At 39.9% G+C, this 26,260-nt stretch overlaps 2 protein-coding genes and 1 long non-coding RNA gene across 5 annotated transcripts in view; 1 reads left to right on the top strand and 2 right to left on the bottom strand.

Moving 5' to 3' along the window:
- The window catches only part of USP53 (ubiquitin specific peptidase 53), a 64,018-nt gene extending 52,477 nt beyond the window's left edge, over positions 1–11,541 (bottom strand). For both annotated transcript variants that reach the window (XM_038399225.2, XM_043513426.1), the window contains exon 1: positions 11,409–11,541. The gene's annotated coding sequence lies outside the window, so the exon portion shown is untranslated. The remainder of the gene's footprint in view (positions 1–11,408) is intronic.
- Positions 11,542–11,696: 155 nt separating this feature from the next.
- LOC122459916 lies at positions 11,697–26,170 on the top strand. The gene is made up of 3 exons (XR_006280900.1): positions 11,697–11,848; positions 22,781–22,947; positions 26,091–26,170. It is a non-coding gene; the product is annotated as an uncharacterized LOC122459916 (long non-coding RNA).
- The window catches only part of MYOZ2 (myozenin 2), a 38,720-nt gene continuing 31,340 nt past the window's right edge, over positions 18,881–26,260 (bottom strand). The window contains exon 5 of one of the 2 annotated variants that reach the window (XM_043513429.1): positions 18,881–23,006. In XM_043513429.1, coding sequence (XP_043369364.1) covers positions 22,775–23,006 — 232 coding nt within the window. In that variant the 3' untranslated portion in view covers positions 18,881–22,774. The remainder of the gene's footprint in view (positions 23,007–26,260) is intronic. The other variant, XM_038399226.2, reaches the window with a different exon arrangement.

Genomic DNA, 26,260 nt, shown 5'->3' with positions numbered 1-26,260 from the left:
AATCTAAACAACATTCTTCCCTTTTCCCCCCCTCACAGCTATCAAAAGTCTTTGTATGTTTCTGGGTATAAGATTTGTGCGCGCATACTGGAAAAATATACCTAGCTTGTGATTGGACTGGAAAGAAATAAGTACATACATTGTTTCTAAACAAAGTTATGCGAAAGAATTTTCAAAATAAAGCAGTGTTTAATTCCTAAAAACTTAGATATGTATAGCGTTTTACAGATAGCCTAGAAACAAAAATCTTCCACAATGTATGTATTCCTTTTCCCTAACTTTGATCCAACAACTACAAAGACTCACTTCAAGAGCTTCATCAAAACAAATTCTACGCTCACTGTCATGGCAATTCACAGTTCTCACTCTTATCTAAGACTCCACACAAATTAAATAAAATGAATTTGATCAAAATAATCACATCAGTGAGATTCATGTTACATTTCACAATGCTCTAATGAAATTCCGAAGTAAATTTACTGTCCTGTTTCAATAATTTTTTTCTGCAAAGTCAGGGATTGACCTAGGAGACATTGTGTTCACATCTAAATTACTACTACTACCAACTCCAAGGGGGAATCTAAATAAGATTCCTAGGTCACATAAAATCTATACACCTGTCATTGTAATACTGCAATGATAAATCTGGAGAACCGTCTCTTAAAACACCACATTTATATAACAATATGCTCAAATTACTGTTTCTCTGAATACAAATGAGCAAATTGGCATCTGTTATATTAATTCTTTAAGTTGTTTGTGTCAACCTAAGAAAGAAACCAAACAAGTTGGATATTTAACTGCATGTCAAACATTTTAAAGGTCCAAGAACAGAATACCACAAGACTTAACTGACGGTGCAATCCTCACGATCACGCACCTTAAAAGATGCTCCCACAATTCTTCCCCAGGCAAAAAAGTCTGTTCACTTGGAGCTGCACCTCCATCCAATTGAACATACAAGCCCATCACCAGCTATAGATGTCTAGTAGAATTTTGAATCTATAACCCTACCTCTCCCACCTTCTCTAGCATGTTAAGAGTCACCGAGAACCAGCTCAACACAAGGGATAGGAAGAACTGCCCTGAGAAGGAAGCCTTCGTTCTATCCCCATTTAACAATCTGACCAATGACACCAGTCATCAGTGGTGTGGAGTGGCTAGAGTCACCTCTTTCCTGTCCACAATAACATCCCATTGTTATTATTCTATATTATAGAGATTCTGGTTACACAGGGCTTGGTTTAGAGGGAAGTAAAGGCAGCTGTAAAAAACAAACAAGTATAACAAATGGAAGAAAGGGGAAATTTATATTAGTGAATATAAATCAGAAGTTAGGAACTGAAGAAAACCGGTAAGTGAAGAAAAGGGACAGAAAAATCTATGGCTAGCAGAGATAAGGACACTAAAAAGCAATTTTTAAAATATATTAGGAACAAAAAAATCCAGACAACGATAATTGTCCATTACCAGATGGAAAATGATGCAATTAATAATAAAATAAAATAAAAAAAATACAGAAGTATTCAATAAAATATTTTCGTTCTGTATTTGAGGAAAGACATGACAATCTCATCATATGGTGATATTCTTTGCATTCCACTGGTATCTCTGGAGTATGTTAAACAGAACAGAAACCACTAAAGTCAGACATTTAAAATCAGCAGGTCCAAATAATTTGCATCCAAGAGTTTTTAAAGAGCTGGCTCAGAAGCTCCCTGGACCATTAATGTTGATTTTCAATAACTCTTGGAGCCCTGGTAAAATTCCAAGATGGGAAGAAAGCTATTGTGCCAATTTTTAAAAAAAAAATAAAAAAGGACAACCATACCAGCCTGACCATTGATCGAGCAAGTTAATGGAGCAGCTGATATTGACTCTATTAATAAAGAATTAAAGAAGGGGCAAATAATTAATGGCAATCAACATGCCATTAATTAATTGGGAAAACAGATGTCAAACTAACTTGATATGGTCTGTTGATGAGATTACAAATGTGGTTGATAAAGGTAACAGTGTTAACTCACAGACTTCTGTAAGGCATTCGACTTGGTACTACACAACATTTTGATTCAAAAACTAGAATATAAAATTAACATGGCGCATACTAATAGATTAAAAACTGGATAATGGATAGGCCTCAAAACGTAACTAAATAGGGATAGTCATTGAGCAGGTGCGTTTCCAATGGGGTCCCACAGGGATCTGTTCTTGACCCTATGCTGTTTCACATTTTTATCAATGACCTAGAAGAAAACAAAATCATCACAGATGACAACCATGCAGATGACAACCATTAAGAGAAAGGTAAATGAGAGGACAAGCAGATCGTTCTGAATCAGTGACATCACTTGGTAAACTGGTCACAAGCAAACAATATGCATTTTAATATGGCTAAATGGATATCTCTAGGAACAAAGAGCGTAGGCCATAACTTAGAGAATGCGAGGCTCTATCCCAGAAAGCAGTGACTGACAAAACTTTGGAGGTCATGGTGAATAATCAGCTGAACATGAGCTCCCAATGCTACTCTGTGGACAAAACAGCTAATGTGATCCTAGTATGCATAAACAGAGAATCTCGAATTGGAGTAGAGAGATTATTTACCTCTGTATTTGGCACTGGTGTGCCCACTGCTAGAATACCATGTCCAGTTCTGGCATACACAATTCAAGAAGGATGTTGATGAGGTTCAGAAAACATGCCTCAAAGGGTATGTCTACTCTGCAATGAAACACCTGTGGTTGGTCATGTCATCTGACTCAAACTTGCGGGGCTATAACATTTCAGTTTAGACATTCAGGTGTGGGCTAGAGCCCAGACATTTACACTGCAATTTTATAGCCCCACAAGTGTAAGTCAGCTGACATGGGTCAGCTACACATGTTTTATTGCAATGTACACATAAGCTAAACAGACTGTGCTTTTGAGTACCCAAGAGACTAAGGGTGACTTGATGATCGTCTAAGTATCTATACGGGAACAGATATTTAATAATGTGCTCTTCAGTCTAGCAGAGACATGAACACCATACTCCAACAACTGGAAGTTAAAGTCAGACAAATTCAGACAGGAAATATGGTATACACTTTTGACAGAGAAGGTAATTAGTTGCTGGAACAATCTACCTAGGGACATGGTGAATTCTCCATCACTGAATTTTTAAATCAAGATTGTATGTTTTCCTGAAAGATACCCTTTAGGAATTATTTTGGGGAAGCTCTATGACTTTTGGGGTCAGACTAGATGATCATAGCAGTTCCTTATGCTCTTAGAAGCTATAAATCTTATACTGTGTGCAACTACTATTGTGAGGACAACATTAAGCAATATGACTACCATTGTCACATTTGTTCTCTCAACCTTTCCACAGCATACATTCAGTGAAGTAGGGGGTGGGGGGATTTTTTATTTTATTTATATAGAGAGACAGAGAGAAAGACACATTAATATGTTTGTTAGAGAAGGCAAGGTCAAGGAAAAGAGCCTTGCACTTCAGAAGGTGGTATGGTCTGTGATGGTTCTTAATTCCTGCGGGCATTGATTCCAGAATCATTTGCCAGCCTCTGAGAAAGCTCTGTCTCCTGCAGAGATAAGTTCACTCTTACTGTAGAAAGTTGCACTGTGCCAGAGGAGCAAAGTTGTCAACCAGAGTCTTCATTCCAGAGCTTTTGGCAGTCTTTCAGATACCCTGAGCCCATGTAATTGAGCACCTTAAAGAAAAAGTACCAAAACCTTGTACTTGACCTGAGATTCTACAGTAAGCCAGTGTTTGATTGGAGAACTGGACTGATGTGATTGCAGTAAGCCAGTAATACTGAGGAGACAATGCTGCAGCATTCTATACCAGCTGAATTTCCTGAAAGGTCCATGCAAAGATATGCTACATTGCTGTAGTACAGTCAAGATGATGAAGGCATGAACAACTGAGGCCAGGTCATCGTTCTCCAGGAAGGGATGGAATCTCCTAGCCAACCAAAGGTGGTAGGATGTTGCTAGACGACAGCTTTGCATCAATGAAGAATCCAGGAGTACTCCTGAACTACAAACTAATTTGACGAATTGTGGGCAAGTACCTTCAACCAATGGAGACTGCATTGTGCCTGCAAACTCTTCAGAATGCTTTCCTTACCCCATTAGAATAGAATAGCAGCAATGTAGGACTCAGGGACCTGGGCTTCAGCCTCATGCTGTGGGGCTTCGGCTTTCTGCCCTGGGCCCCAGTGAGTCTAATGCTGGCCCTGCTTGGAGGCCCCCCCTGAAACTTCCTTGAGGCCCCCAGGAGGCCCCAGACCCCTGGTTGGGAACTACTGATCTAATTCATCTTTCCTTGAGCAGGCAGAGTTAAGTATACCTAGACCATTCCCGACAGGTGTTAGTTTAACCTGTTCTTAAAAACCATCTCCATCTGAAGCCTCAGCAATGCTCAGTAGACAACAGCAATGTATCTCCCTGTGTCTTACATGCAGCATTCCTGTGAATACAGAATAACACTGGCCCTTTCTTTCTCTCTCTTCCCCCCCCCCCTTCCTTTTTTTTGTTTTTGGCACAACAGAACATTCAATTTGTGATCCACTACAACCTCCCAATTTTTTTCAGCAGTACTACTGTCCAGCCAGGTATTTCTCATTTTGTAATTGAGAGTTTGATTTTTCCTTCTTAAAGTGTAGTACTTTGCACTTGTCTATTGAATTTCGTCTTATTTATTTCAGGCCAATTCTCCAATTTATCAAAATCATTTTTAATTCTAATTTTGAATTTCCAGTCCTCCAAAGAGCATTCAACCCCTCCCACATTGGTGTCCCCTGCAAATTTTATATGCATACTCTCCACTCCATCACCCAAACAGTTAATGAAAATATTTAATAGTACCAGACCCAAGGCAGGCCCCTGTGGGACCTCAGTTGACATGCCCTCACAGTTTGAAAGAGAAATATTAATAACTACTCTTTGTGTACAGTCTTTCAATCCGTTGTGTACCCGCTTTATAGTAATGGTCTAAATGAAGTATTTCCCTAGTCTGCTTATGGGACTGTGTCAAAAGCTTTACTAAAGTCCAGATATGTCATGTTTACTTCTCCGCCCCCATCCGCAAATGCACTATAGGATGGTTTGGCAGGATTTGTTCCTGACCAAATCAATACTGGCTAATACTTACGACCTTATCATCATCCAGGTTTGAACAAACTTTTATAATTTTGTTCCAGTATTTCTCAGGGAATCAAAGTTAGCCTAACTGGTCTATAATTGCCAAGTTCCTTCTTAGTCCCCTTCTTGAAGAGGACTAAGAGCTAAGCTTTTTGCTCACTCTAGTCCTCTGGGACCTCATCTATCCTCCATGAGTTCTTCAAGATAAACACTTATTGTTGCTTTGGCTAGTTACTTAAATACTCTAGGGTGAATTTCATCTAATTTACATATTCTTTAACCTGTTCCCCTAATCTGGCCCAAGAGCCTTCACCCTTGTTAATATTGTGTTTAGCATTAATTGAGTTAAACATTAAACACCTTTTTAGTTAATACCCTGTATCTTGCTTGGGTTCAGCTTCAATTAACTATTCTTCATCCACAAGCTAATCTTTTCCAAGCACTGGACCATCCTAGTGGTAGTGGTATGGTCACACATAGCAAAGGGTAAGTCATCTGATTAGTGCTAGCACTTTCCTTTGCAGTGTCCAGAATTTTGTGATGCATGAATGTACTGTACGCCAGAAACGCAGGTGGGCATAAGTGGAGGAAGCTTGTGATGAGGTCACAATGAAGCCTTGTCTGTCTACAACAGAAAAGTTGTGTCACTAACTAAATTAATTTAGAAACAGATTTAATTAATTCAATACACCCGCTTGTGCACTCATTTCAGTTTAACAGTGATTAGTATCAATTTAGCTTTTATCAACTTAAGCTAAAATTGAAAAGACAGAAAAAAATGAGTGTCAACACAAGAGGGTGCACTATATCAGCTTCTAAACTGATTCAGTTCAATAAATCCATGTTTTAAGATCTAAAATGAGAAGAAGGAATAAGAAGCGGCAATAACCAAATGCATTGTTAGGGAAGGAGTAGAAGAGGAAAGAAATTAAATAGGTTTAATTTGGAGTGGAGAAATCAGACTGGAATTTTGGCTAGTGATTTAAAGAGATCATTACAGATACGGTCACTTTCTGCTAGAAGCAAATGACAAATCCTGCAATCAAGGCTGAATTTCAGTGTTCTCTGCAGCATTTAAGCTGCCATTAAAAAAAAAAAGTTCTAGTCCTGGTTATTTGGTCTTCCTACTGTGGTAGTGTCTCAAGGCCCCAATCTAATCTCTTTCCAAATGTAAAACAATTGTATGATGCCTCTTCTTGAAACTACAGAATGAGACAAACCATTTACTCTGGAGGTGTGAACCTCATATTCATTTCAATAGGATCGTAACTCAAAAGTCAATTGAGAACAGTGACCAAAAGATGTAAGTTTAATTTCAAGTGCAGATCCAGTCTGCTTTGAACTACATCAAGTTTGTCATAACTGGTCTGATTTGTAACAGTAATATCATCCCAATATTCTTCTTTAGTGCAGTCACCTGCTAGATCTGTGGGTAGTGACCGATTTATCGCATCTAGTCTAGACGTGATAAATCCATCCCCGAATCGACGCCTGTACTCCACCTCGGCAGGAGGAGTAAGTGGAGTCGATGGGGCAGCCGCCGTGATCGACTTACCGCTATGAGGACGGCCAGGTAAGTCGAACTAATATACTTTGACTTCAGCTACGCAATTAGTGTAGCTGAAGTTGCGTATCTTAGTTCGAAACCCACCCACAGTGTAGCCCAGGCCTAAGGGTATGTCCACAGCAGGGAGATGGGTTTTCCAGCTCAAGTAGACATACATTTTCTAACTTGGCTCAAACTAGCACTTAAGAATAGCGGTGTGGCTGAGGCAGCATGGATGGTAGCTTGGCTAGCCACCTGAGTGCATACCCTGGGGGTCAGGTGGGATGACTGATTATATATTGGCAGCTAATCCAAGCTCCCGCCCTTGCTGCTGCCACCACACAACTATTCTTAAGCACTAGCTCAAAACAGTTAGTGCATATATATATGTACCCAAGTTGGGAATCCCATCTCCCAGCTGCTGTGTAGACATACCCTACAAAAGTTGTCACTCTTATGTTAGCTTTGAATAGGAAACCACACACTTTCAAGCTTTTGAGCAAAATATTGACTTAGAATACCAATTCCATTCCCCAAGTCCCTGCCCAGGCAAAACAAAACTACCATTGAAATAGGAAGTCAATAGCATATTAAATCTATTTAAAGTACAGTTATTCTCACATAGAAGTTCCAATGTTCTACCCTAAACTGATAACGTAACCCCAATTTTCCATTTGTTTACTTTGAACAGAGATGAAGAATACAGTTCTATGATTTACAAAGTAGCCTAACACGTTTCATTAGGACTCCACTTTAGAAATACCCATCATTGCAATGCTGAGCAAAATTTCCCCAAAGCAACAGGTCATCTTTAGATTTTGTCATAAAGAGACAAATTTCCACTTAAATAAAAATATCAGCACACAGTTTAGTACAACAGCTTTCACCAAAGTCTCAAACCTGATATTCTTTGCTTTCCTTGGTCAATTGTATTCAACACAGTTAATCATGCTCTCATTTGAAATTTTCTCCTGCCTGGGCTCTTATTCTATCTTCCTGCCTCTCTAATCATTCAGCATTTTGGTTTGAGGATCCTTCTCATCCCCATTCCAGCTTTCAGTGCAGGTTTAACAGGCTCCATTCTTGGCCCCCTCCTCTTTTCATACCACAACCTCTTTTGCAGATCTCATTCAAAGACATGCCTTTGTAACTATAATCTTTACACTAAATGATTCATAAGCTTATCTAAAATATTGGCTGGGCATCCACAAAGATATGTCACAAGCCATCTGATTACACTCAACACAGCCAAAACTGAGCTCTTCATCTTCCCCCTACAAGCTCTCCCCACTTTCACCATCATGATCCCTCAAATCTGTAATCTGGGAATCCATCTTTGACTCAGACCATTTTCTCAACATGTGGAAGGTATCTAAATCTTGCCACTTCTTCCAGCACAACATATTTAAGATACAGCCTTTTCTCTCTGTCCATACAGCTAGAACTCTGGTCCAGATTCTCATTTTACAGCTTCAGTACTACAACATCCCCCATTTGATCCTCACAAACGCCATCTTACTCCCCATCCATTCAAACACAGCTGCAAAAAACTGCATCCGACCTCCCACACACACTTCATGTATTTCCACTGAATCCCCATCTCTACTACATCAAGTACAAACTACTTGTCTTCACTGTAAAACCATACATCGCTTTTCCCTGCTGTACATTTATATTGTACAGAACCACCAAAACTGCGCTGTTCCGCAATACCAGCCTTTGTTCTCCTTTAGTGAAGTTTTCCAACAAGCATCTTCTGCATTCTCCCATGCCACCCCATATACACAGGCAGTTCCCTGCAGTAATCCTCAAAGCCATTGCCGTAGCCTCCTTAAAACTCACTTATGCTCACAAACATTTGGCATGACTAAGCAGTTTGCTGCTTATTACACTAATCAGGATAGTCTTACTGTTATCTTGTGGTACCCCTGGCTGTTTGTGATATCCACCTGTTGTCTGTCATCATATTCTTTGGAGCAGAGAATCCTCTTTTCATTACATGTTTGTATGATGCCTTACTCAATGAAATCCCGATCCATAACTAGGACCCTCTAGGCACTACCACAAGTAATAAAATAAGGCTGAAATGAGTACACCAAGAGTTTCTTACACTGAGATGGCTTCGTTGGAACAATGTTGCACTATCAACACAATCTAATTTAAAGTGACATTATTGATCTCATACCTATAAATGAAGTTTGCTCTAATATATTTTGCATGGAAATCACTGACCTCTACGGTACATGTACAGATGCATGATCCATTTCCTCTCTGAAGAGATATTTTTAAAACATTACTTTTATGTAAAAGTTGCTAAATATTTAATCAAATTAAGCTGTTTAATAGCTGTTTAATGTTTAGTAGGAGGACTCTTGAGAAATGTGTTATCTGCTCATGGTGCCATACAACCTTTAGAACGCAGGTGCTACTTAGCTATACCTTAACAGAAGGCAAGGTCAGAGATGACTTATTCCTGTTTAAGCATCATTAGTTAATATATTTACTATACATAAAAAACAGAGGGCACACTGACAAATATCTGTAAGAACAGGCTTCAGTGTCTAGGCTAAAAGTTCCACTCCCCATACTATTATGCACTAGTTGCTCAGCTACCATTCTCCAAGCCACAGAGATTTGTGTATTTCACTGTGATATGTACTTTGTAATGTATTTTGAGATTCTAAGGGGAAAAAGATATTTTTGCAAAATTAGTTGAACTATTTTTCCTCAGACATTAGTACAAACGATTTATCATTTCTATAAGTAACATTGCAAAAGATTCTTCTGCACCAGGTATCATAAGTTGTGAAGCTTGAGATGCTTTATGTGAGTACTAATGCAGTCTTTGTATTTAATACTGTATGTGTGTGTGTATACACACACACACACACACACACGCAGAGTGTGTGAATGTATGCATACGTACATAACCTCCTCAGAAGGGGGATGGGTGGGTTTCTCCAGAATTCGGTTAAAAATGTTAATATATTTCATACATGTTGAAAAACTGTGTATGACTCTGATTCAGTGAAGTATATCCTTAAAAGGGTTTTTATTATCTACAATACACATTTATAAACAAAAATAGTTGATACAAATGTTGTAACTTTAATAATAATATTGCTTACTTGTGTTATAAAAAAAACTTTATTGGTAACAAACAGCACCACTTTGGTTAATCAAGCTGCAAAACTTTACTTTTAAAAATATAGTATGAACTCTCACCCTTTTAATACCTCAAATTATGCCTTCATTCCATAAGAATAGGATAGTAAAACAGAAATGAGTCAACCATGTTTAGATTCACAAATGTACAGTAATTTCAATACATAATCCAAAGTAGCCTCTGGGCACCTAATCATGGAAAAGATTCATGTTTAATTTTTGGCACTCTGAATGGTCCCATTGATTTCAAAGTTAAGTAAGTGTTTAAGTCTTTACAGGATTAGGATGCAAGTAAATATATTTAGCAGATGCTGCATGTTTTCTTTTATGAAGCACACCAGGAAAAAGATGGTTTACAGAAAGAATGGACAATACAACTACATTTCTCCATGTTTGTTCTCAAAGGTCTGAAAAGCTTGTTAGACAATGGAAGTGCACAGAAAACCAAATATGTCCAATTAAGGAATAAATGTACATAACTTACACATTTCAGGCCGAGTGTGCAGTTCACACATAGCTTCTGAAACATTCTTCGTATAAAATATATATAAACTCTAGGAGCTGTATATTATGCTACAAGTGATCAAATTTCTAGCAGTGGAAATCCACTCCATTATACCTGTACTTGCATTTCCTGTTTTCAAAGAACATTTACAACAGGTCCATAAGATACTACTTAATGTTTAACCTAGCTGTCACATGCCTTCTACCTTTGCTTTATACATTTACATACATAAGTATGAGCTTGCATTGATTTAATATTACAGTCTCATTAGGAGGGGACTAAATCAATAAGTTTGTTTATAGGAGTTGTAGCAACATGTAAAGTATCAATATCTTTTTTGAAATTTTTTTTTAATGTAAACACACCACTGTTCTCAATTTAGAGGGCAGAGTAGCGTTTAATCCCTCGTTGCACCACCAATGCAACCACGCTACCCCCCCCACCCCCCGCCATATATGCCGTTTAACAAAACGGCCACTTGAAAACCAATGAATAAGCAGAAGCATCGCCTGGAGGAGAGAGGCAAACAGTTACCCCGAGACGTTCGCATCTATTTAGAGCCGGGGTGGCACTAGTGCCTTAAAGACATTTTAACAACTGATCACGCCGCGGTGGGAGAAGGGGACGGGTGGGAGGAAGCCTGAAGCCAGAAGGGGGCTAGGAAACAGGTGGGGAGGTGCGCTGAGGCTCCGCGAGGCTGGTGAGCACCACGACAGCCGGGACCACGTCACTGTGAAGTCCCCCCACCCCGACACAGCCCCCACCGCAGGGCAGAGCGGGGGCAGGCGGCTGCGCTCGGCAGGTCCCCTCTCCCGGCGGGCGGGCGCGCACAGCGCCGCGCAGATCGCGGACACCCCCGGGGCAGGCGGACCGGACCCCCCGCGCCAGGGCTGATCCCCGCCGCTGCCGCCCTACCCTTCCGCCGCGCTGCCCCACCCCGCAGCTCCGGGCGTCGCAACCTGGCCCCGGGACCCCACGCCTGGACTGGCGGAGTTGCCGCTCGCCCGCGCTCCGGCTGCAGACCCGCGGCTCCAGCGGTCTCACCTCCAGCCCCGGACAGCCCCGCACGCAGCACCCGTTTCTCCCGGCCCAGCCGCGACTCCGGCTCCGGCTCCGGCTCCGCCCCGCCCCGCCCTCAGCTGGTAACTTTCTTCCAATGCTCCGCGGCTGGCGCGTGACCGCTTAGGTGGTTTGGCGGCGCGCGCCCGAGAGCCGGCGGCGTGCGCGGGGCGGGGGGCGGAGCGCGGAGCGCGTCTCAATAGCCCGGATCGTCACCAACCCCTGCGACCTCCGGCCCGCAGCGCAGGTGAGGAAGACGCGGTCTTCGCAACCGGGGAGAGGAGGGGAGTTGAAAGCACCCTGACGGCGATTGGAAGAGCAGGGGAGTGACGTATAACGCGCCAAACCAATTAAAAAGTCGTGTCCTGCCTCAACCGGAGAGAGCCTGATGGGGGTGTCTGTCCGCGGGAAGCAGCGCATGCGTGGTTAGTACCTGTCACTAAAAATGTACTAAATACTGAAGTGTTAAAATTGCAAGATTTGGCCACATTCCCTCTCCTGCCCCCTATATGGTTAGGCAGGTGGGGTCCAGAGGGTGGACTCTACCCCCAACATCCGGGCAAAGGACTCTGTTTGGCTTGGAGAGGGCTTTGTTGCTTATTAATACCACGCTACAAGAGTCACTCACGATGGAAGGAAAGGAGGACTTGTGGCACCTTAGCGACTAACCAATTTATTAGAGCATAAGCTTTCGTGAGCTACAGCTCACTTCCTCGGATGCATTTCATGTAGCTCACGAAAGCTTATGCTCAAATAAATTGGTTAGTCTCTAAGGTGCCACAAGTCCTCCTTTTCTTTTTGCGAATACAGACTAACACGGCTGCTACTCTGAAACCTTAAACGAAGAGATTTCCAAATACTAGCAAGGACAGAAAAATGTAGCAACTAGAAATATGAACATATAACAACATTATCTGAGGGGAAATAATCCAAACCACAGATATCCAATGGAAGGGAACAAAATGGGAAAGCAATAATGCTAAGAGAGAGCTAGGAATTGCATTGGACAGCAAATTAGAAAGGAGCTAGCTCTGCAATATGGTGGCAATCAAGTCCACTGCAATTTTGTCCCATGTATTTTGAACAATCTATTATGGATCAGAGTAAAAGCTGTTCATTTGACTGCACATGGGATATTGCAGGTTTCAGAGTAGCAGCCGTGTTAGTCTGTATTCACAAAAAGAAAAGGAGTACCGGTGGCACCTTAGAGACTAACAAATTTATTAGAGCATAAGCTTTCGTGAGCTACAGCTCACTTCATCGGATGCATTTGGTGGAAAATGGGATATTGTGATTATTTCTGGGTATCCCACATGTATAGGATAGTTAGTGACTAAACGTTTGAACTAAATTCCATTGCAGTCAATGGAAAGATCCCCTTCATTTCAATGGGATTTTTTATCAACCCCTAATTGAGAAGAATACATGCTTTCAAAGAGAAGATCAAAAATGTGCCCCATATATCATCAGTGTGTGCCTGCATATGCAACTACCTTGAAACAATAGCTGAGAGGTGTAAAGTGGTTCCATTCATCTGAGTTATTAACTGTAAAACCCACTAAAACTTTCTCAACAAAGGCCTTTGTGGTTATACGTAGAGGAGAGTTGTGATCCCGTTTGAACACAGGTTTCAGAGTAGCAGCCGTGTTAGTCTATATCCGCAAAAAGAAAAGGAGGACTTGTGGCACCTTAGAGACTAACAAATTTATTAGAGCATAAGCTTCCGTGAGCTACAGCTCACTTCATCATGTAGCTCACAAAAGCTTATGCTCTAATAAATTTGTTAGTCTCTAAGATGCCACAAGTACTCCTTTTCTTTTTGCGAATACAGACTAACACGGCTGCTACTATGAAACTCACGATGGAGTGGCTGCAAAGGGCAGACATCCCTGCCCCCTCTTCCCCGCAGTCTGTCTAGACCAGAGCTGGTGATCCAGCCTTAAATCATTGGTTGTCAATTAATTTGAGTTAACTAACACACTTGTAGATTCAAGCCTGGACAAACCCTGTCTGTGTTCAAACTCTGAGGAATGCATCCGATGAAGTGAGCTGTAGCTCACGAAAGCTTATGCTCAAATAAATTTGTTAGTCTCTAAGGTGCCACAAGTACTCCTTATCTTTTTGCGGATATAGACTAACACGGCTGCTACTCTGAAACCTGTCTTCAAACGGGATCACAACTCTCCTCTACGTATAACCACAAAGGCCTTTGTTGAGAAAGTTTTAGTGGGTTTTACAGTTAATAACTCAGATGAATGGAACCACTTTACACCTCTCAGCTATTGTTTCAAGGTAGTTGCATATGCAGGTACACACTGATGATATGTGGGGCACATTTTTGATCTTCTCTTTGAAAGCATGTATTCTTCTCAATTAGGGGTTGATAAAAAATCCCATTGAAATGAAGGGGGATCTTTCCATTGACTGCAATGGAATTTAGTTCAAACGTTTAGTCACTAACTATCCAATACATGTGGGATACCCAGAAATAATCACAATATCCTATGTGCAGTCAAATGAACAGCTTTTACTCTGATCCATAATAGATTGTTCAAAATACATGGGACAAAATTGCAGTGGACTTGATTGCCACCATATTGCAGAGCTAGCTCCTTTCTAATTTGCTGTCCAATGCAATTCCTAGCTCTCTCTTAGCATTATTGCTTTCCCATTTTGTTCCCTTCCATTGGATATCTGTGGTTTGGATTATTTCCCCTCAGATAATGTTGTTATATGTTCATATTTCTAGTTGCTATATTTTTCTGTCCTTGCTAGTATTTGGAAATCTCTTCGTTTAAGGTTTCAGAGTAGCAGCCGTGTTAGTCTGTATTCGCAAAAAGAAAAGGAGTACTTGTGGCACCTTAGAGACTAACAAATTTATTTGAGCATAAGCTTTCGTGAGCTACATGAAATGCATCCAATGAAGTGAGCTGTAGCTCACGAAAGCTTATGCTCAAATAAATTTGTTAGTCTCTAAGGTGCCACAAGTACTCCTAGTTTAAGTATCATTAGCATACCTTTTACTCCATCTTCTAGATCATTAATGAATATTTTAAATATTACCACACCCAACATCAATCCCTTAGAGTACACTATTAGGCACTAAGTTGGTACATTATTCATTTTTCCATTAGTCTTTGTTTATAAACTTTCATTCTGTATGACATTGTTCTCTTCCACACTAATCTGAATAAATTTTATGAGCAGTGTTAATGAGGTACTGTCTCAAATACTTCACTGTAATCCATAAATATTGCATCTACTATGTCTTATTTATCCATTTTGTTTATTTTATATAAAATAAAAAAATTAAGCTTGTTTGTAGAATTCATTATTTGTAAACCCACTCTACCTGTTGCTCATGGTTCCCTTTCCTTGGCAATGATTATTTTATCTTAATATTTGTTCCCTTATTTTACTAGCGACAGAAGTAGAGCTGCTGCAAGTTTTCCAAATTTTAAGCTTTTTTACAATTTTTTAAATCAATTTTTTAACCAAATAATTTTTTGATGAAAACTTTCACCAACATTTTTCAGGTTTTTTGACTTCATCATAATTTCAAAACTTTAGCGATCCATCTTTGAAAATAGGAAATAAACAAACTTTAGATGACTTCAGGGAAACTGCTTCTGGCACTACACTTAGCATTTTCAGAGAAGTTAGCACTGTTGATAAATAACCTGGAGAAACATTAACACAATGTTTAGTGTAGATGAAACAAATAAAGGAAAAGCAAAGTTTACCTTGTGTTTGCTGTTATATCTAGAGGGAAGTGAGGAGGAAGAAAAAAGGGATGAGTGTTTATGCTCTGTGAAAGCTCCCCTAATGAGATAACACCTGTGATCCTTCATGGCTTACAGTGGCCCAGCTTCGGAAGACCCTGACATACTTCAAACATTGTTTATGGCTTACAAATTATTTCTGCTCATTTGAAACTATCTTTCATAGTGGTTTACCAGTAATCTTGAGCGTGATGGTACTTGAACTGTATTGGGGAAATTGGCAGTGGGAAACGGAGAAGAGCCTCCCCAGCTACTCCACAGCCACTGGAATCTCTGCTATGGGATTTGGAAGGGATGAATATAAACAGATGTGGTGTGGTAGCACACAGGGAGATCTCTGAGACCTGGTCTCTGTGCCATGTAGGAATTTCTCACTCCCTTCACAGCCCCCTTAAACCCTGCTCTTTCCTTTTCCCCCTCCCACCTCAAAGGAAATGCACTAATTCTGTTGCAAGAGGGCCTCTACACCCATAGAAAAGGCGGAAAGATTTGTAGCTGCTTTGGTTATTGTTTATTTGTATCTATTTTCACAAAAAAAAGGATGTTTAAAATATTGACTGTAGGAGGTTAAATAAAAACAAGTAACTATTTTAGAAAATGCATTAAATTCTGTCTTTCAGAGACAGCAGTGTGAAAAAATTCCTGCATTAATATGTCTGCTGGTACAATCATCTTCCAACTTGGCAGAGTTCAGAACGTTCTTTTTGCAACCCTTATTGAACATTTTGATCTCTACTTGTTTTTGCAAGAATAGCTGGCTCACTTCATTCTCTGCTACTTATACACTTACTGTGATTTAGGGATCTCAGAGCCTTTCACAAATTATTGAATTTAGTCTCACAATATCCTTATGAGTTAGGGAAATATTATTATCCCAATATAACTAATGAGGGAATTGAGGCACAAATAGATTAAATATCTTGCCCAAAATCAGCCTGTGACAGAGCTTGGGTTTCCTGACTCCAAACCTTATCCTTTAGTGACACAAGAACAGCCTTTCTCCTGTTATTAGATCCATTTTCTGTAAACTTTGTGTAGTAAGTGTGACTTTCATTTCAGTAAATAATGCCTGTGACTCGTAGTGAGCTGATTTCTAACTTGATTTCTGTAGTACATAGTCATTAGGTATGGACATTGAGAGTGAAATCCTATCCCATTTTAATCAATGGGGGTGCGATTCACAAAGGTACTTAGGTGCCTAAGTCCCATTTTTAGGCAACACTGCAGTCCACAAAACTGCTCAGATGCCACCTAATCCTGTAGGTGCCTTAATTCATTTGGTGCTCAAGTTTTTGTAGTAAAAGTTCCCTAGGCACTTATGTGAAAGCCTCTGAGAATGCACACAGGTGCCTCACTCTAGATGTCTGGACACGTATCTCCTGCCTAAACCCCAGAGTAATTCACAAACCAGGGAAGACAGGCATTCAGCCAGTAATATGCGGGGGCCCAGTCAAGTTGGTGTGCTCAGAGAGACTACCTACCACATTTTACCCCGCTGGTAAGGTCATACAAAACAGACAGGAGTGGGGAGGGAAGGAGAACCTCCTTTATCACATTTGACCTAGATCACAGATTACTCACTCAGAATGTGGAAACCTTCCAGTTCAAGTTATCCTCCCCTCCACGTGATGAGAAGTGATTTGATGAGGGATATTCACCTCACAGGTGAATGCTGTAGCCATTAGGCAATGGAATAGTCCGATGTGGGTCTCCCTCAATCTCTCCTATTAAAGTTGTTCTACTTTAATTAAACACTTAAATATCAATTTGGCCAAAGAAAGTGTTAGAATGACTCTATAACCTCATGGTTAGGGCACTCATCTGAGAGGTGGCTGCTCCCTGTTCAAGTACTTTCTCCCCTCAGGAGAAGGTGGGACTTGAACAGAGGGTCGTCCACATCCTGGGTTAGTACACTACCCACTAGGCTAAAGTTCGCCCTCCTTTTTCCCTGGCTTTTTTGTTTCAGCCCCACAAATGATTGAAATGCCTGTCATCCCCTGGTTCATGGATCAAAAACCGAAATAGGCACCTCCCTGCAACCCAGACTTTGGCAGTTATCTCCATGAGAGCTATGGGACTTAGCACCCATCCCTCCAGTCAGCGTCTTCCATTGGCTAGTTTTGACAGCCCCTGCCTAGTATGCTGGATTGCATTCTAAAGTGCCTATCTCTCCCCATTCATTGTATAGGAGTCTAGGCACCTTACTCAGGCTTTATGGATTGCAGTATTGTTTCTGTGATTTTTCTAGATGCCTAAAAGGTAGGTGCTGCAATGCGCAGGGTTGCAATGCCTACATCCCTTTGTGGATCCTACCCTGGGAGTTTTGCTGTTGACTTTATATGGGTTAGAATCCCATCCAGAATGTAGAAGGGTCCTTAATACGATGTCCAAATTTCACGTTTGGATGCTCAAAGTAGCACTTAGCTGTATATGTTTATAATGTACATTCCTAGGTACCCTCATCCAAACGAGGGATGTGGCTGACTTATGGAGGAGTCCCCAGTTGAAAATTGGACTCCTGATGTGTATTTCTTATGTGTGTTTGGTATAACAGCGTCTCTGATGTTAACAGCATTTAATTGACTGACCCATAACACTTTAATACCATGTTTCTCAAACTTTATCAGTGTTGAGTACATTTTAATACAGAAATTATCTTCTGGAGCACCTTCCGTCTCCCTCACAATATAATAGCTCTGTGGCAACTACAACAACTACAGACATGGAAAGTAATATTAGGAAATTATTTAATGTACTGTAGTTGCCTTTCAGCAAAATGTAGCCTCTGGAAATAATAAGGAGGAGCCAGCATCATGTGACCAGCCAACTCTCAGGGAACCACCAATAAGTGCTTCACAGGACTGCTTGTGATTTATGGACCACAATTTGAGTAGCTCTGCCTTACCTTATGTAGTATTTCATTTTCCATATACGTTTTTTATTATCCCTTTTCAAGGATAGTTTGTTATCTTCATGTCCTAGGTATGTCTCAGAACACTTTGTGCAGGTTACTATGATGTGTCAGGAACAGCAGCAGCTGGTCATTAGGTTTTAGGCTGTACAAGAGCTGAGCTGGAAAAAAATTCTTAGGTACCAAGAAATTTCCATACTGGTTCAGACCCATTGTCAATCTAATCCATAGTTCTGTCTCTGACAGTGGCTAGTACTGGCTACTTCAGAGGAAGATGCAAAAAACACAAAAGGGGACAATTATGGAATAACCTGCCTATTAAGAGAATTTCTTCCTCACCTCTGTTGGTGAATTTGTCCTTGACAAAACATATTCCTCTTTTTGTTGAATAATTCTGTTTTTTATTGTAGTGTCAATAAATCTACCTGAATTTTGGAGGAAGAATCAGGACATTTTCCATCTTTACTAATGAGTCCAACTTCCTATATGGTTAGCCCTATTCCTTTAGTCTCACAACATTAATTCTGCTCTTGGGCACATATTGGATTAAATAGTGGCATAAACTTCACTTACAAATATTGTTTGACATACTTTGTGATCTGATAGAAATAAACTACATGTAGAGTGAAATCCTGGCTCCACTGAAATCAATGGCAAAATTCCACTTGCCTTTAGTGGGGCCAGGAGTTCAATCCTTCATGTTTTGTTCTATCTTCAGATTAACCAGGTAACTTCTGCCTCTGAGATTTGTTCAAAGCAAAATCCTATTAAATGAATTAAAGCACACATTATTGGGGTTAATATAATCTGGATTTATTTCCAAAAGAGTGAGATATTTGGATTATGAAGAAGAAGAACAATCAGACAGATTGACACAATCAGGACCTCTGAGAAGTATATATGTAATTAGGGAACTTTACATCAAAGTACAGGATAAACATGAGAACTTCTTCAGTCTAACATTTCTTTCTAAAGGCAGATACTTGGTAACATAAGACTGTAATATGGGAGGCACATTCTCATTTCCTGGAACCAGCTATCAAAGATACTCTTTATGCAGCAAGTAGAAGAACAAATTAGCTAAAGATCTTGTTGAAAAAGGGAGGAAGACCACATGGATTTAAGGCTAGCTTTCTTTCCAACACATAGCTGCTGCCATCTCCAACTCCACCTTTGTACAAACAACATCATAGTTACAGCTGATAACCTGCATATCCTCAGCCTTATATAGCCATTGGAGGCCATGAACCCTGATTTTTTTCTTGACATTTGTTCTGAATAAATAGGAGTACATTGCATTTATCTTTGAGGACTTTTACTCTATGGAGTTTTTCATCCACGTACTCCCCCTCCACTTGATTCTCCTTACTCTAGTAGGAGAAGAATATCACACAAAATATATTGCATAATTTGAAAAATGGAGGACCTGATTCTCATTTATACTAAGGCTCCTTTAAACACTCTGGCAATGGAAATCTTTACTGGAGCAGTGTAAAGGTGCCCTTCGTAAATGAGAACAAAGCACAGAAAATTTTAGGGACAAGAAACGACCTTCTAGCTCAATATACATATAAAGGACTTCTGGCCTTTTCAAAATGTGCCCTTACTTCCTCTACCTTCCTGCATTTTTATCAGACCCTACTATCCTCTCTTTTACTGGAAACAAATATAAGTGTCTCATGGACTCATTTGTACTCTGCTTCAGTCACCTTTGCTGGTAAATTATTCCTTAAGGTTGTTTACCTATGCATAAAATAGCTGTACCTCAGTTTCCCATTTAATCCATTTTCTCAGTCATATTCCTTAGTTTTAGAAGAAGCAATGTTAAAAAAAAAGTTTCTCTTGACTTTGCCAGTCCCTGGAAACTTTTATTCTGTCACCTCAAGGCCATCTCTTTATCTGCAAGGATAAACTCAAATCCTTACTCTTGAATCATGGATTAGACTATTCAGCATTGCCCTTCTCTACATATCCAAAGACAATAATATATTTCCAGTGGTATTGTAACTGCATGGAACATCCCAATGGCATCTTGCAAGTGCCTCACAAAGTAAATGCCCAATCCAAAACCCATTGAAGTCAATGGAAAGGCCCTAAATTTCCAGTCCTGCAAATTGAAGCTCCCTGAGTGGACCTTTACACAGGTACAGAGTTTTGTGTACTTTAGTGGAACTCTGCACAGTAAAGGTGGATCAAGCGGATCATTTTGCACATTTGAGACCTAGCATAATATGATTTGGAATGGGAGGGGGCTGCTGCGGTGCTGTAGTGCTTAGTGAAGACTCTACCTATGCCAATGGGAGAGCTTCTTCCATCAGCGTAGGTACTCCAACTCTGTGGGAGGTGGTAGCTATGTCAACAGGAGAAGCCACTGGGAGTTAGGTCAGTATACATCACTCAGGGGTGTGAATAGTTATACCAACATAAACTTGTAGTGTAGGCTAATCTGCTAATCTGCAAATCCTTTTCTTGATTAAAATGCTGAATTATTCTTTTATTTATCTCATATTTCCCTGACTTGATCTATGCTCACAGAATAGTTTTTTGCAATTTGATGCATTGAAATGTGTTTGTCATCTGCTGGCTCAATCATTAAACTATTCTGATCCCTTTGAATCTGGCTGTAATGCTCCTCGTTATTTACTTTACCTCTAATCTCTTTGTGACACCTGTAGAATTGGGGAACTCACATTTAGTATCATTACCCATATCATTTTATATGTTAACAACAATAAATATCCTAAAACTGACTCCTGGGCTGGATGGGGTTAAATTTTAAATGAGCTAAGGCCTAACCTCTGTTTCGTAGGTGCAATTGACACCTGTACAATTTATATTCAACCTTGGGCCCCAAAATCAATTGCAGGTGAGAAATCAGAGAATTTGTATCCCTAGCTACCTGACTTGAACTACAATTCAAATGCCTGTGCAATTTTTGCAGGTACAAATTACAACCACAAAAGTAGAGGGTAGGCTTCAACTCATTTGGAAATATACCTCCATGACCTCTTTCCAGTGTTGAAACTATTCACCTATGGTTACTCTTTAACTCTCTTAAGCCTTCCGATCTTCCCATTTTACTTCTTATTCTATGACTTTTTACCTCAGTCACATCTGATCCTTGCTGAATCACTCACTTTTGTAGCTGAACCCATTATGGATCAATACCATCAGTTAGAGAAATGCCTTTGAAAAAGTAGTGTCTTGATGCATTTCATTTGTCTAGCCATTGCTACATCATATAGGCTATGGCTACACTACAGCTTAAGTCAACAAAACGTATGTTGCTCAGGGGTGTATATTGGCCACCCCCTTGAGAGACGTAACTGACTTAAGCGCTGGTGTAGACACTGCTATGTTGGCGGAAGAGCTTCTCTGCTCGCGGGGACTAGGGTAATTAAGCTGATGGGAGAGCTCTCTCCTGTTGGCTTAGAGTGGCTACACTGGAGAGCTTACAGCAGAGTAGCAGCATAGGAGCAGCTGTGCTGCTGTAAACTCTCTATTTTAGCCATAGCTGTAGGGTGGGGTTTAATTGTGATCTAAAGTTTGGGGTTGCATGTAGTTGTGGATCTTGTAAAACTTTATATCAGTTACTACATTGATGTTTTGTCTCATTAAAAATGTGGTTGTAATCTGAAAAAGACACTGTAAAAATGGCACCTTATTTAGTTTATCTGCTTCATGTGTGTATCTGGATCATATCAGCTTCTGTTCAGCCTAATCCTTCACTTTCCTAATACATCGGGGCTTACTACTGTACAACATGCAAGAAAATTCTTACACACTGTAGTAAGCCCCAATTCTAGTCTGCAACCTGGACAGAAAAGAAAAACCACTTATGCATATATACGTTATGGCTATTGAAGGGCTAGGGAAGCATTTCTCAAGCAGGGTACTCATTTGATATAATGACCTATCTCATTTTATTAGTACTTCTTTGGCATAAATACTTCAGTCATTCAGGTCTTTGCAGTTGTGAATAACAGAGCCACCTCAAACTCATGTAGGTATAACCTTTGTATCTCACCATACCATTCTATAGTCTCTCTTTCTTATAACTATATCTACTGTATACTTTCTACAAACGTCTAGCTAAACTTACTATTAGTGGTGATACAAGAGTCAGCAAAAACATAAGTGATAAGTCTGCTCTCACTGAAGAGCTTTAACCTCATAGGGAACAAGATTGGAACTCAAGCTTCATTTCCAAATCCCAGGATAAGCAGGCAGTACTGACAGTATATTGAACAAATCTGACATGGTATCGAGAGGATCTGCTAGGACCAGAATAGAAATGGAATGCCATGATGTCAGAGTCATTTTTTCCTCATTACAACTGCTCTTAATGTGGCAATGCAAAGGTTTGAAACAACATTAAGTTTTCATTAAAGAATAAAAGTGAAACAAGTAAAATGTATAGACAGACAAAAGTCAAAAACGTGTCAGTGAATAGTTGCCAAATTATTTTATTTATATTAGGTCTGTAGATTAATTTAAACTCATGAAAAGGGATACTGTAACAGAAGTTGTTAGTTAGACTCCAATTACCAAGGGAGGTTGTTGCAAGGAGCATCTATTAAAAGTCAAAATAATTACATGCTGATTTTTATGGTCAGCTTTCAGCATTTTGTATCAAATATAAAACAACAGCTTCCTTTTCACAGGTCATCCGTTTCTGGAACAGTGTTGGAATCCGAAGGCTGGATGAACACTATGGGAATATTCTCAGACGTCCATCCCTTAGGAGTCCTGTTGAAGGACCTCCTAGTAGAAAGAGGGTTAGCGAGGATCATGAACCTGGGATCATTTAGCAGCAGTAGATTAAAATCTGGTATCTTGAATTTAACCAGCTTTGATGCTCTCTCAAAACCACCAAATGGAGTGGCAACTCTGTAAAGATGGTGGGGGAAAAATAAAAGTGAAATGTGATTTTAACAATACCCGTTTTTCTTTTGCCCCAAGAGCTGAAAAAGAATAATCTGTTTTTTGTTTTGGTTTGATTTGTTATGACATTTTTTCAGTAAAGTAATATGATTCCTAGCTTTCTGAGATCTCTTAAAAAACTTTTGGAAAAGCCATATGTTGATTATTTTTCTGGCAAATTCTCTTCAGTGCCCCTCTTTTGTTCCCTTTTACATACATGTTTATTCTCAGCCTTTCTCATAGTCATAGTTACCCAATATTTACCCAGTATTTGGATGGAAAAATGATTGAACAATAAGTTGTAACAAAGTGAGTGCCTGATGATTGCTGATTTAGTCACTGAAGGTATTTTGCAAATGATAGGTCTGGTATATGCTCCAGCCTCTTCCCCTCCTATTTTGAGAGTCAGAACATATTGTCTTCTAGACATATTAAGGACCAGGTTCTACTGTCTTGTGTGCACTACAGACCTCAAGAAGGTGAATTAAAGAAGTAAGGGCCTGATTCTGATCTAAAACTGCTATAAATCAGAGGTAATGAAGTTGAAGTCAGTGGATTGACAATGTATGACCATATCTTCTCACAAGTGTTGTATTGATTTAACTAAATTGGTTTAGAAACTGGCTTAGTTAAATTGGTGAAAAACAATATTGTAATTGAAACCTACTCTCTGAAGAAGACTTTATACCTCAAGGGCCCTGCCTAGGTTTTTTTTTGGTAGAGGCTTGCAGAAACCCAGGCCGAATCTAGTCCATTATCCGCTGCCAGTATTTGTAATATTATTTAAAGGTACCGGTAAATGTTCCTGAGGTGATTAGCTTAACAAATCTAAAGATAAGAAACACTTAGCCAGCATACACAGTTAAATGAATTTGCAAATATTTTAAAACAATATTTCCACACACAGTTTGAGATTCTTTTGTACTTGCAGACTTCTGGACCGAGAGTTTTCTCTTAGCTGTTCCAGAACCCCATGTGTAAACAAACCTGACCAAACAGAAATAAATTGTACCAAATGTGGCCATACCTGTTGGTCAATCAAATAGTTTTCCTGGGATATATCTAGATTATGGCTAGTAAAGAAGCAATTTGTTAACTGGACCTTGATTCTTGGTTGCCAGAAAACCACATAAGTAGTGGCACAGCCAAGTGAATTCCAGCTGAAAACGGAGACCTTTCAGTTGGCCCACTTGGTTTTCTGGGTTTGATACAGAGTAATAGATCCATTGGTCTAGAGTTCCTGGGGCTACTGGTCCTCCAGTGCAGATCAAAACAAATAATTGAACACCAGCAGAAACCAGAAGAGAACAATTGAAGATTTTACTGGAATGTTAGCAGGCTATACATGGTAAAACAATACCCATGCCAGATGAGCAAACTCCAAGATTCAACAAAAAAATCAAAGGGAAGTATCTACTATAGACTAGACTGCTCTATGTGGTGCATAGAGATTGCTCACTAAAATTTTGCAGTTAGGTACATAGAATCATAGAACTGGAAGGGACCTTGAGAGGTCATCTAGTCCAGTCCCTGCACTCGTGGCAGGACTTAGTATTATCTAGACCAGTCCTGACAGGTGTTTGTCTAACCTGCTCTTAAAAAATCTCCAATGATGGAGATTCCACAACCTCCGTAGGCAATTTATTCCAATGCTTAACCACCCTGACAGTTAGGAAATTTTTCCTAATGTCCAACCTAAACTTCCCTTGCTGCAATTTAAGTGCATTCCATATCCTCAGAGGTTAAGAAGAACAATTTTTCTCCCTCCTCCTTGTAACAATCTTTTATGTACTTGAAAACTGTTTATCATGTCCCCTCAGTCTTCTCTTTTCCATACTAAACAAACCCAGTTTTTTCAATCTTTCCTCAGAGGTCATGTTTTCTAGACCTTTAATCATTTTTGTTGCTCTTCTCTGGACCTTTTCCAATTTGTTCGCATCCTTCCTGAAATATGGCACCCAGAATGGGACACAATACTCCAGTTGAGGCGTAATCAGCGTGGAGTAGAACGGAAGAATTACTTTTCATGTTCTTGCTTACAATGCTCCTGCTAATACATCCCAGAAGAATGTTCACTTTTTTTGCAACAGCATTACACTGTTGACTCATATTTAGCTTGTGGTCCACTTTGACCCCCAGATCCCTTTCCGCAGTACTCCTTCCTAGGCAGTCATTTCCCCATTTTATATGTGTGCAACTGATTGATTGTTCCTTCCTAAATAGAGTACTTTGTATTTGTCCTTGTTGAATTTCATCCTATTTACTTCAGACCATTTCTCCAGTTTATCCAGGTCATTTTGAATTTTAATCTTATCCTCCAAAGCACTTGTAACCCCTCCCAGCTTGGTATCATCCACAAACTTTATAAGTGTACTCTGTGGGCCATTATCTATATCATTGATGAAGATATTGAACAGAACCAGACTGAGAACTGATCCCTGCAGGACCCCACTCATTATGCCCTTCCAGCATGACTGTGAACTAGTCTCTGGAAATGGTTTTCAAACCAGTTTTGCACCCATCTTATAGTAGCTCCATCTACGTTGCATTTCCCTAGTTTGTTTATGAGAAGGTCATGCAAGACAGTATCAAAAGCTTTACTAAAGTCAAGATATACCACGTCTGCCACTTCCCCCCATCCACAGAGCTTGTTACCCTGTCAAAGAAAGCTATCAGGTTGGTTTGACATGATTTGTTTTTGACAAATCCATGCTGACTGTTATTTATCACCGTATTATCTTCTAGAAGTTTGCAAATTGAGTGCTTAATTATTTGCTCCATTATCTTTCCGGGTGCAGAAGTTAAACTGACTGTTCTGTAATTCCCTGGGTTGTCCTTATTTCCCTTTTTATAGATTGGCACTATATTTGCCCTTTTCTAGTCTTCTGGAATCTCTCCCGTGTTCTATGACTTTACAAAGATAATCGATAATGGCTTAGATATCTCCTCAGTCAGCTCCTTGAGTATTCTAGGATGCATTTCATCAGGCCCTGGTGACTTGAAGACATCTAATTTGTCCAAGTAATTTTTTAACTTTTTTTCCTGTTTTAGCCTTTTCTGATTCTACCTCATTTTCACATCATCCCAAGAAGAGCCAACTCTGGTTCCAAAAATTGATCCTGGCAAGGTGATAAGTGCCTCATAAAAGGTTCTGATCACCCACACTCCATGGGAATGGAGGGTGGTTTTTGGATCAGGCTCCAAAACTACATCTTCTGACA

Source organism: Dermochelys coriacea, chromosome 4, assembly GCF_009764565.3.
Source record: "Dermochelys coriacea isolate rDerCor1 chromosome 4, rDerCor1.pri.v4, whole genome shotgun sequence".
NCBI classification, from domain to species: Eukaryota; Metazoa; Chordata; order Testudines; family Dermochelyidae; genus Dermochelys; species Dermochelys coriacea.
This window is presented reverse-complemented; position numbering and strand designations above follow the sequence as displayed.